This window comes from Nicotiana attenuata, chromosome 3 (genome assembly GCF_001879085.1).
Source record: "Nicotiana attenuata strain UT chromosome 3, NIATTr2, whole genome shotgun sequence".
Classification (NCBI taxonomy): Eukaryota; Viridiplantae; Streptophyta; class Magnoliopsida; order Solanales; family Solanaceae; genus Nicotiana; species Nicotiana attenuata.
In genome coordinates, this window is record NC_031991.1 from 71409861 (window position 1) to 71422476 (window position 12616).

A 12616-nucleotide genomic window follows, 5' to 3' on the forward strand; every position below is an offset into this window, starting at 1 on the left:
TGCCTGCTCTGATACCATGTTGAAGTGTGTGACCATCTCATCTAAAAGCTTAAGCTATTAGATAAAGCAAACTTAATTTACTTAATTATGTCTTCAACAACAAGAGTATAAAGTTATGACTTTACCTTTTGAGTTCCGCTTGGTATACCAAATATGGAAACCTAAGAACATGAATTAGTGTGCAAAATATGATAACATTAAATTTTTTAAATATGTTTTTCTTATTTCCAGTAAAAAGGAAAAAAAAAAATGATAGGGTGGTCCAAATGGAGTGGCAGATGCGGCTCTTAGGCAACGGATTCTTCCAAACCTAGTATTTTCTATGTGGATTTTACATATATATATATATATATATATATGTATATGTATATGTATGTGTGTGTGTAAAAAGTCCACAAAATTTCAACAACTATTAAATCTGAACCCATAATTTTAAAAGTAAATAAATTGAATGGTAACAACCTTAAAGATCGAACTCATCAAGTTTAAATCACTAATTAGCCTCAGTTGAAATTGTTGGGATCGAAATAATAAGATGTCATGCGAAAACTATCATACAAACCTGGCGATGATAAATGAGACGACAAAATTATACTAAAAGAGGATATTATAATGGGGTTTGGTCAATTGATCTACATATAAAAACCAGTATAAAAAAATATTAAGAAATAAATCTCACCCTAAACGTGATTATCTTAATGACTACATTGTGGATATATACTGTCCAAGATAACGCGATTCATACATTGTGGATATATAGTGTCCAAGATAAAGATAAGACATGAGAAGCAAATTCATTCCTTTTGCAAAACTCTAACAGAAACAAGAATTTTATGCAATCTGAAGTCTAATCCATAAAATGCCAACTTCACAAGGAGATTGCAAACGCTATGTTTAGTATTAAGGAGGTCTTAACATGACCATTGCAACTTCACTGATGAATACAGGAGTTCAAGACTGATGCATGTTATATCATATGCAACTTTCTTCCTTCTCCTTGCACTACTCTTTTCTTCTCACATATTCTTATCACCCTAACATGACTATACTCTTGGACTGTTTACTCAGTTTCACACTTTCACATTTTACACTTACAAAGAAACATCCAAATCTAATGGCTGGTTGATTCTGTAAAGCCATTAAGGCACATATATTTGATAAGCTATGTTAAACTAGACTATAATCTAAAAAAGATCTATCTAAACAATCTAAATATATCCATCCTTTCTTGATTTCCAGTCCAGAATTGCAGAAAGCAGTGCATAATTTGGTAGAAGGTTCTTATGAGGTAACGGTAGTTTTGTCATAGGTGATATATCGTACTCCTTTAGCCATGTTTCTATCGCCTTCCTGTCGTAAGTATACCCATCAGCTGCCACACAAGGTTCCTCCATTACATCCTGTGACAAACAAACAATTGCAACATAGAAATGAAGATGAAAAACTTGGTAGAACATAACAAATAAATGTTTGGTACTACGTGTGCCACATATTATCACATTGTCAAATTTACAGGAAGTAGAGAAGACACACCTTGAGCAAAGGGCATAAGTAGTAGGTAGGAGGAGGAGGCCGGGTAGTTGAGGCAGAATCTCGAGCCTTATCAGCAACCTCTTTCAATTTCTCCAACGCAGGGAGAATTTCATCTTTCAAATCAGGCCTGTCTTTTCGACAAATCTCGGTGCATTTAAGTGCTAGCACTGCTAGTTTCTTTGTCTCTTCTAATGGCCATTCACCAGCCTTTGAATCTAGTATCTTAGTTAGACTATCCTTATCGATTGCTGTTTCAACAATGTGGGGAAGTCCCATTGCTGCTTTTGCTGTTAACAACTGCAAGAGAACCATCCCAAGTGCATAAACGTCAGATTTTGGAGAGATCATTCCGGTCCTTTGGTACTCAGGGTCGATGTAGCAAAGTGTTCCCACAGGACCTGTATCTCTGTAAATGGTGGATAATGCAGCGTCTGAATTTATCATTGTTGACAGGCCAACATCGCCAATTTTACTGACAAAATTACGATCAAGCAATATGTTAGCTGGCTTTAGATCACGATGAATAATTGGATCTGGCTTGGAGTTGTGAAGAAAGGCGAGCGCAGAGGCCACTTCCCATGCAATTCGATATCTATCAAACCACGGAATTGGAGGTGTATCATATTTCCTGAACAGCCTCTCCTCTAAGCTACCATTTTCCATGAACTCATATACTAAGCAACCACGATCAGGGCACACGCCAAGAAGGATTAACAAGTGTGGATGACGAATTTTGCTCAATATTTTCAGCTGAAAAATACAAAAGAGCAGATTCTAAGAATCCTTAAACAGTGGGGGCTAACTCAATTCTCATTCATTAACTTGCCATACCTCTTGCTGAAACTGCTTCGTCAGGTCAGATCCCTTGGAGTGAAGAACTTTGACGGCGACTGTAGTATGACGCAAGCTGCACTTATAAACGGTTCCATATGCGCCCATACCAATTTTAAGATTTTCAGCAAATGAAGAGGTGGAAGATACGATTTCTTCCCAAGTAAATTCCTGGTACTGATGTGCCTGATCTGTCAAGGCATTTTCAAGCTTGTCTTTTTCTTTTGCCTCACGTAAGGCTAATAGTTCCGCTTCTTTTCTTAGTGCAGCCTCTCTTTCAGCACAGTCCTTCACATAATCAGCTTCTCTTTTTGCAGCTTTGTACTCCTCATTCTCTTTTCGTACCAAATCTTTTGCTTCTTCCTCCTTTAAACTAATTTCCTGGAGTTTAATTTCTTCCTCCAACCGGCGCTTTTGAAGCTCATTCATCTGTTTGTGAGCAGGTTTATGATCACAGTACAATATGAATCAAACATAAGCGGATGAACATTTAAAAGTCGTTGTTTCCTAAACGTACCTTCCTAGAAGCATCAAGTACTTCAGTTTGTGCAACTGCGTACATTCCTTGAGTATGTCTTAGTTCAGTTCTTAGCTTCTCTAGCTCAAAATTGATATCCGCCTGCAGCAAAGAGGGATCACCATTAATTTGGGTGGCAGTCTTCTACGTTCTTGCCACTATGTACCAAACATTTACCAATCTAATTATGCAGAGGAAGTGAGTTGACCAGCTCTGAGCATAAACATAAAAGTGTTTAATCAATGCCAATGAGTAATGAATATAACAAACTGCGGCAGGAAGTACCTCATTTCTCAATGATAAATCTGTTGGAGCCCCTGAGGTGGAAGCTTGATCATCTGCCGTTGTATAAAAGTCTGTTACTAAGCTCCTAAAACTAGAAGCAAGGTTATTCCTTTCACTAAGAAATGATCTTTGGGGACAACAACTGACATCGTCCTCGCTGTATCCAAAATCAAGAGAATAGTTCTTATGGTGGACGGTTTCATTTGAGATTGCTCTTCTATGAGGAAAGTTGTGATTAATATTTGAAAGAGCTTGAAATCTTTGCATTGGCAGTGAAGGAGAACGGAATTGACTGTACGAAGAACTTGAGTCCAGGTCTGACTTTTCTGAAAAGCAGAAGACAGATAAATTGTTCAGTTCAGTACTTGAAGTCTCTCTAGAAAATGGAATTCATTGTTGGAAAATAACTAAATATGGAAACACTAACAAGAAAAATAAATCAACAGACAAATATTTCTTTAAGATGGACTTTGAATCTGAAAACGATTTTGAGGCACGCTATGAAAGGCATTGTCTTTATAGTAGACTTCCATCACTACCTTGAAGCAAATAGCAAAGTATAAGATGCATTGAACTACTCAAAATCTTCTAATGTGCGCTCAAATGAAGATACAAGATTTTTAAATCTCTCAAGTACTTTTGAAGGAAGAATGAAGCATCCAGACACTGACAGTACTAACCAACATCTTCCCCATATAATTCAAGGCGCTCCTGAAGCAAAAGGGAGCAAGAAATGGAGCTAATAAACTCGATAAATAAATGCAAACAATTAATTTAAACCTGTTAGTAAACTGGAAGAGTGGCCTGTTGAACTGCTGATTGAGCAGCTTGTGTTGCTATCTTCAGTCCAACTGCTTCCATTTATCTCTGAGTTAGAAGGACGTATCGATAACAACTTTCCTCTTGAAACAGCATAGATGGTACAAAAGCTTGGAATACTGTCTGAGATTCTTGAGGATAAGCTTTGTCCCCTAAACATCAGATAAAGAGTTTAAAGTTACTGAGGGAAATGACATTGATGCTAGAAAGTACCCTCTCCCAAGGAGCCAAGCCAGTGAAGAGGTGAAGGAAAAAAACCTCGAGGAAGTAGAGATTTCCAAAAATTGATTAAGAACTTCACCTATATTCAATTTCAATCCACTAAACTATTTACTGAACAAGAGAAAAAAGCATCCCCTCATTCCCATAGTTGTCAAAGTTTGTGTTTACATCCCATTTATAACCGTCTCATTTCCCTTCAAAAATCCACGCAAAACGAACAAAGCACCATTCCTCCTGAGTATAGGAAAACCTATGCCTTAAATTACTTATAACTTCTTCAATCTAGCTCAGGGCACGAACAACTGAAGCTTCTTTTTACTTTCATACTAATGCGTCTAGTATAATTATATGAATGATATCTTACTTTCATACAAATGCGTGGTCCTAATTAACTATTTCAACTGTATAGAATGTTTTCCACATGCGAAGAAGGGTACTTGGGGCATTTTGCATGAGATTTGCAATAAAAGTGAAACAACTGGGGTATATGATTTAAGGCAGGAGATAAAATGCCAGGTTTATTTCAGAGATGATATCTCACAGTTCATTGGAAGAGAATTCATATTAATGTTCATAATCGATGTTTCTGTTGATATTACAAGTCAATGAGCACAAGGATCTTATGATATATGTAACAAATAATGTTTTTCATCCATATTGGGTGCCATCCCTCTCTGCTGCATTTTTTCTTCTAAGATACTTTCGGATTGTTGCATTTCGTATATGTCACTACTTAGCTCTGTCACAAACATCCTACAACTATATTGACAGTACTATTAAAATTCACAATTGTGATTGGCAATGAGGAATACATACCTTAAGATAAGGCAAACATATACCTTAAAAATATAACTAAAATAAAATAAAGAGATTGGCATCTGGAGTATCATCAAAGGGCAGTAGCGCATAATTAAAATTTGAAACGGCATAAATCTTGTATTACCTAGAAAAGATGCTACGACATGAAGCACCTATGACAAGCTTGGTGATGTTAAGCTTGGAGACTTCCTCCGCTATTGCTTTCGCGATATCATCTGATTCGAGTTGTAAAACTTCTACTAGGACCTGCATGTTAAGTGATCAGCGATTTAACCTCAGGAGATTTTCCACTTTTCTGATGTGTATTTACCTTTCGTTTAGTGCATAACATCTTGCAAGGATGCAGCTTTTCACTTGTTTGCCATTCAACATCCTTTCGGAAAGCAGCCACTACATCATCCCGCACTTGTGAAATAGGTATAAGGTTTCCCACTGAAGAAAAGCATAAATAAAGAACTCATAACCATAGCATATCATGTTACCCAAAAGTTATTTGTTGTTGACAGATTTTTGAATAAATGTGACACACTGTATGAGAAAGAAGCTTTAAAAGTCAAGTTAAGGCATATGAAGAACTCACGTAACATACTAATTGCAATATGAGAAAGAAGCTTTGGTCAAGTTAGCATCCTCAAGGATTTGTTATTTCCATTTACCCTTCTGCTTGCATTTTGTCCCAGAGGAAGGTGTTCTTGTAGAAGGACTGAAAGCATATCGCTTATATTGCCACTATGTCAGAGTGCGTGTAGACTAGAAAGCTTACATGGTCGGCTCCAGCAAGAAAAGGCGTACGCAGTCCTTTCCCCTACCTTTAAGAAGGCAGAGAGGTTGTTTCCGACAGAACCTAAAGACCCCAAGCATCCAAAAAGAAAAAGTAGAGCATATTCTCATTGTACAAAGGTTTTTCTCAACTACAAAAACTGAAGTGATCTTCCTTCTCCTCTAAACTACAGGTTCAGATATTTAAAGAACATAACACACACCTCAGTTGCAAGATCAACAGTCATCACGGACTAAGATTCTAAAGCACTAGACTTATAAGAATGTGAATCTACTATCATTATAGACAAAGAATCTAAAGCACTGGACTTAAAGAATATTAATCTATACTTTGGCCTAACTACCATGCTAGGAGGAGCTCATCAATTTCCTTAAGTCTATAATCATCTTACTGCAATGAGAAAGAAGTTGTCGTATACCAGAAAGCTTTGGAGATAATACATTGAAGAGAAACAACTTACTGGGAGTTGGCACACCAGTTATGCAGGGCCGGACGTATAAGAGCTTGAAGCAAACCTTTCCTTCAGGCACAAATTTGTCCAATGCCCAGCTCACTACATATTTGCTTTTTCTCTTACCATTTATAGCTACTGCAATGGTGGAAGAGTTTAAAGCACTTAGGCCTTCCACTTTAGTTACTACTCCATCTTTTTCTTCCATCACTTAAACCAATCTTTTTGTCAAGGCTCTATTACACAAAGAGAAACTATTTAGCACACATACATGTTGTATACCAATTTGATAGCTAGTAAACATGAAAAATCCTAATTATTCTACTTCTTTTTGCACATATAAAAAATCTGTTAACCTTTGCAAGAAAAACACATCACATCAATTCCATGACTTAACTAGCACGTTAAAGGTTAAATCTTTAAAATATTCTGAAATCTGAATAAACCATTTGAATTCATCATGTGCTAACTCAACCCCCACATACACATTTCTTGAAAATGCCTATGAAATCTTTAAAAAGAAAACCAGAAAGACCAACAATTGAGAGAAAAGTCAGAGCAGAATTCTACCAATTCTTGGAAACTTCAGAGGCAGAAATCCTTAGAGACATAAGACAAGGACAATAGGGACATGGTTTCTGTCTCTGAAAGGAACCTACCTCCTTAAACTATGAAAATGTAGGATATTTGGTTTTAACATTAATTAAATACTACTCTAGTAGTAATATAAGATATGAGAATTTCGCAGAAGGCATGAAGATGACATATGATGATGACCCGCTACCCCAGCATGACTCAGACTGAATTGTTCATATTCTGACTCAAAAGTCAAAACCATGCCGTAAATCCATTTGCTTATATCAGATAATTACATCTTTTTAGAATGACTTTTCAGTTCAGTGAATTGTAGTTGTAGATTAATCCAATTATTGTTTCCAACTTTTTTATTATTGGATAGTCCTACTATATAGTAAAGGAATTATTTGGCATATTCTTTTGTCTCTTCTGCTATTTCTTGTCCACAAACAAAGTATGTAGTTCTTCCAACCAGATTTTAGGTGGATATGATACAAGTAATTTTCCAAAACTAACTTTCTTACATTAAATGTCGACATCATTTTGGTTTATTTATGAAAGGATTTAAATTAGTATTCACTGCAAAAATTTACTGCATTACCAAACTAGCACTTGAAAGATGGTACGTAATAACTTAACGTGTTATTACTATCTTTTTTTGCAAGTTAGTTTGGTAGTTGTTGACCTTCTCCGTCATTGCCACGAATCATCATATGATATCCCATTTTCCCACTTCTTTCATACGCAATATAACGTTGAAAATTAGTGCTTTAAATTTGGTCCCTCTTAATTTACCAAAAATATATCCTGCAGTATGTTCTTAGAATTAATTCGCTTAACTACCCAGTTAAAATATTCTTCATGTATATTTGATCAATCCCAAAAATCATAATCTATATATCTATATCTATATCTCTATATCTATACTATATTAAAAATGGTAACCCCAAAACTAAAAAGTTGAATTACTTAAATGCCCTTATTAAATAACCTGCCCCTATTTTTAAAAAGAATCTAACGCCTAAAATAACTGCCAATCTAACCTTCATAATCTTTCATTAAGAGTCACAACCATTCATGTACAAATTTATCTTAAGAGTCAATTCCATCTTACCCCCTTAACCTTTTAGTGTTGGGAAATAATACCCCCCTCAACTCTTGAATGGGAAAGAGAACCCCCTTTAACTAAAGAATTAACAAACATAATGAGAAAACTATCACTGGAAAACTCAACCAGCTTTTAAGATAACTAAATCAATTTTAAGAAACTTAATTACTTAATTTGGTTGTTATTAAACTGATTCAAATACATATAGTATATTTCATTTTATTTTGTGGATCTTGTTATCCTCAATATGCGAACATCTGGCTCCAATGACGTTCCAAATTCTTTTGTGCCAACTAATAAAGGTTGACGAAAATAGATTTAAGTCATGGTGCTGCTTAATCTCATAAATATTCACGAAATCGATGTGTGGCACCAACTAGTAGCTAGTATAGCTTTGAGTTATTGTAGTAAAATATAATGTTCACAGACCAGTAATGGGTTAAATATTGTTTTAGCTTAATTTATCTTCTCGTTAGTTACTTTGCTACAGATAACTCTGCCCGCACCATAAAAAGGAGAATTCGACTTTGTTTTTTCATATGCTTTGATATTGACATCAAACAAGCTTAGCTCAAATTGATATTAGCCATAATTGTTGAATAATGAAGAATAAAGGTTACTTGTGAGATACAACTTAATGTAAGTTACTTTTGATATTTGATCTTTTTCCTTTGTCCAATCTATTAACATCGGAGTACATGCCTATTATATTATTCATATTTGTAGGTTGATGGTTATTATCATGACATTAACTAAAAAAAGCAATTAAATTGGTTAAAACGTGATGACACTAGTTTTCTCTCCGAACAAGGATTGTTATATCATTTTGTAAATTTTGGTGACCATTTTTTCATTTCGTTGGTTGTCTTTTGGGTCAAAGGGGGTTCCCTTTCCCGTTCAAAAGGTGAAGGGGGTATTGTTTCCTTATGCTAAAAGGTTAAGGAGGTAAAGTGGAATTTACTCTTATCTTAATTTTAAATCATATTAAAGAAGTAGATGCAAGTTTTCTTAAGAATATTTAAGAACAAATTAATTTCTGCACACGTACGGTTGAAAAATCTTTCTGACCAAAATTTTTTGAACGATCCCAAAGTTGTGATATTGTTTGATAATGTCACGATCCGGATTTTCCACCATCGGGAGTCGTGATGGCGCCTACTGTCGGAGCTAGGCAAGCCAAATATTCAAAACCTTTCACTGATGACATTTTAACAATATAAATAAACAGAGGCATTTTAATTAAAGCGGAAGACTTTAAACTTATATAACTGAAATAAAATTTGCGGAAGTTGAAACACATTTCTACCCAGAGTCTGGTGTCACTAGCTCACGGACTGCTATAGAGTACCAAAAACAAGTCTGAAATGATATTACATACTGTTTGTCTCGAAACAAAGAAAACAAACTAAAACATGGAAGGGACTTCGGCCTGCGAACGCCAGCTAGGCTACCTCGTGAGTCCCTGGACTGAAGACAGCTCCCGGGCAATCCTACTGCTGCTGTCCAAAAGCTGCTCCTGGATCTGCGCAAAAGATGCACAGAATGTAGCATCAGCACAACCGACCCCATGTGCTGGTAAGTGCCTGGCCTAACCCCGGCGAAGTAGTGACGAGGCTAGACAGGACCTACCAAAAACAACCTGTGCAGATATATATATATATATATACAAAGGCAACGGAAATAACAACAGAAAACATCAAATAAAACTAGGGAGGGGCATGCTCGGGGGGATACAGTGAAAACAGATCAACGGATATAACAACGAAACTACACCAATACTATGACTCATATAAGTGGTCGGCGTGCCACACGATCCCGTAGTATATATATTCATAAGTGGTCGGCGCGCCACGTGCCACACGATCCCATTTCATAATTCATAAGTGGACGGCGTGCCACACGATCCCATTTCATAATTCATAAGTGGACGGCGTGCCACACGATCCCATTTCATAATTCATAATACATATAATCTTTCTAGAGGAGGCCCCAATAGGGGAATTCAACAACATAACAGCCGATTTAACCCGGCAAGGGTACAACTAACAGCCCAAATATCCCGGCAAGGGAGAATACATATAATGCTTAAATCCCGGCAAGGGAGCAACAACAATAATAGACTACGCGTCCCGGCAAGGGAATAATCACAACACTTCCTCTTTTAATCACTTCTTTCTCAATTATCAATTTCCAGTTCGAGCCAACGCTCCAATAATATACCAATCGCATTTCTTCCTCAACTATTCACATTATATGAAACTTATCAATTAAACAAGGAAGATGTATCACAAAAATCCGAGTCAAACACAATTAAGACTCACAGTCATGCTAGACTCCGGTGCATAGATAATCGTCACCATGCCTATACACCGTACTCCACATTTAGCAGATAGCAAATAACATCCTAGTCCTATTCCCTCAAGCCAAAGTTAGAACAAACACTTACCTCGGTCCGAGAATAGCAATCAACTCTCTAATACCGCCTTTCCCATACAATCCGACTCCGAAACAATGATATCTAGGCATAATTAATTCAATAATATCAATAAAGGCTCAAAAACATAATCCCACAGCCTAAAAATGAATTTCCTAGCATTCTTCCAAAAATACCAATATTCGACACCGGGCCCACATGGTCCAAACACGAGGCTCGGATCAAAATCCAATCACCCATAACCCCACGAGTTCAAATATACAATTTGTCTTAAGATTCGACCCCAAATTGAGGTTGAATCACCCAAAATTCTCAAAACCCTAGCTCTACCCAAAACCCTTAATTTCTTCTTCGATTTCATGATTTAGGTCTAGGAATTCAGTAATTAATGAAGAGGAGTGAAGGAATTAGGTGGGAAATTACTTACCCAAAGACTTTGGTGAAGAAGAGCTCCAAAAATCGCCCCTAGAGCTTGAAGAAGACAAGTTTTATGAAAGAATGGGAATAATCCCGTAATGGTTATGTTTTGAACTTTAAAAATCACTGGGCGAAAATGCCCTTCGCGTTCGCGGGAAAGGGGCCGCGTTCGCGAAGGGTAAGCTGGGTAGGCATCGCGATCGCGTGGGAAGGAACGCGAACGCGTAGAAGGCTAGAGGCTGGGGTCCTGGGTTTACTCTATGCGAACGCGTAGGTACATACGCGAACGCGATGTAGGGTGCGCTAATACTATACGAACGCGAGGACGAGTTCGCGAACGCAGTGAAGGAATTACTGGGGGTCCTGAAATTGACCTACGCGATCGCGATGATGGGGACGCGAACGCGAAGGAGACCAACCTGAAGCTATGCGAACGTGGGGGAACTAATGCGAACGCGATGAAGAAAATTCCTGTGTAAAAATTGCAGAAAATCTGATATCATCCTAAGTCCAAAACCACCCCGAACACCTCCAAAAACACTCCCGAGCCCTCGGGGCTCCTAACCAAACCCACACACTAACTCAACAACCTCATACGAACTTAACCGAGCGATCAAATCGCCATAACAACATCAAAATTAATGAATCAAACCCCAAAATCACCATTTTTCATTCTAACTTCATAAACTTCAAATTTTAGATATTTAGGTCCGAAACACGTCAAACGACGTCCGATTTCGACCAAACTTTATAGAAAGCGCTTAACACATATTTAAGACTTGTTCCGGGCGTCGGAACCAAAATACGAGCCCGATACCACATTCTTTTAATTAATTTTCATTTCTATTTTCCTTAATAATTTCAGAAAAACAATTTCACAGAAAAATTCTTTTTCTCGAGTTCTAGACCTCGGATTTCGACTCCGGGCACATGTCCGAGTCCCATATTTTTCTACGGACCCTCTGGGACCGTCAAATCACGGGTCCGGGTCCGTTTACAAAAAATGTTGACCGAAGTCAACTTCAATCATATTAATATCAAAATTCTTCAAATTTTTCACATAATTCACATGTTTCAACATAAAAGCTTTCCGGCTACGCGCCCGGACTGCGCACGCAAATCGAGGCAACTAAAAGTGAGATTTTCAAGGCCTCGGAAGCACGGAAAAAGTGAGAGAACCGGTGATGACCCTTTGGATCGTCACATTCTCCACCTCTAAAACGACTGTTCGTCCTCGAACGGACAAAAGAAAGAAGTACCTGAGTCGGGAAATAGATGAGGATAACGGCTCCGCATATCAGAATGGGACTCCCAGGTCGATGCCTCAGGAGGCTGACCTCTCCACTGGACACGCACTGAAGGAAAACTCTTCGACCTCAATTGTCGAACCTGCTGGTCTAGAATAGCTACCGGCTCCTCCTCATAAGACAGATCCTTGTCCAACTGGACAGTGCTGAAATCTAATACGTGGGCTGGATCGCCGTGATACCTCCGAAGCATGGACACATGAAACACTGGATGCACGGCTGACAAGCTGGGCGGCAAGGCAAGTCTGTAAGCCACCTCTCCCACACGATCGAGAATCTCAAATGGGCCAATGAACCTAGGGCTAAGCTTGCCCTTCTTCCTAAATCTCATCACGCCCATCATAGGCGACACTCGGAGCAAGACCCGCTCACCAACCATGAAAGCTACATCTCGAACCTTATGATCCGCATAACTCTTTTGCCGCGACTGAGCCAAACGAAGCCTGTCCTGAATGATCTTGACCTTATCCAAGGCCTCCTGAACTAAATCTGTACCCAATAACCGAGCCTCTCCCG

General features: G+C 37.9%; 1 protein-coding gene across 6 annotated transcripts; it reads right to left on the reverse strand.

Annotated features, from left to right (window-relative positions):
- LOC109224081 (U-box domain-containing protein 35-like) lies at positions 778-7098 on the reverse strand. 6 transcript variants are annotated; one of them, XM_019388646.1, is made up of 10 exons: positions 6829-7098; positions 6268-6494; positions 5337-5458; positions 5151-5272; positions 3947-4137; positions 3167-3492; positions 2882-2983; positions 2365-2793; positions 1534-2283; positions 778-1400 (listed from the first exon to the last, which is right to left on the reverse strand). In XM_019388646.1, exons 2-10 carry the CDS (start codon positions 6464-6466, stop codon positions 1209-1211), a joined length of 2433 nt encoding a protein of 810 aa, XP_019244191.1. In that variant the 5' UTR covers positions 6467-6494; positions 6829-7098; the 3' UTR covers positions 778-1208. The 6 variants fall into 6 exon arrangements, with proteins under 6 accessions (XP_019244191.1, XP_019244193.1, XP_019244195.1 ...); XM_019388648.1 differs by lacking the exon at positions 6829-7098 and adding an exon at positions 6615-6822; XM_019388650.1 differs by lacking the exon at positions 6829-7098 and adding an exon at positions 5607-5870 and having other exon boundaries at positions 6268-6309.

What these genes read in the sequence shown, in the direction of transcription:
- LOC109224081 (XM_019388646.1), bottom strand. Translation starts at nt 6,466, where the DNA reads ATGGAAGAAAAAGATGGAGTAGTAACTAAAGTGGAAGGCCTAAGTGCT. An exon ending in AACTGGTGTGCCAACTCCCA is followed by an intron (nt 5,459 to 6,267) that starts GTAAGTTGTTTC and finishes GCTTTTCTTCAG; the next exon opens with TGGGAAACCTTATACCTATT. An exon ending in TACTTGATGCTTCTAGGAAG is followed by an intron (nt 2,794 to 2,881) that starts GTACGTTTAGGA and finishes GCTCACAAACAG; the next exon opens with ATGAATGAGCTTCAAAAGCG.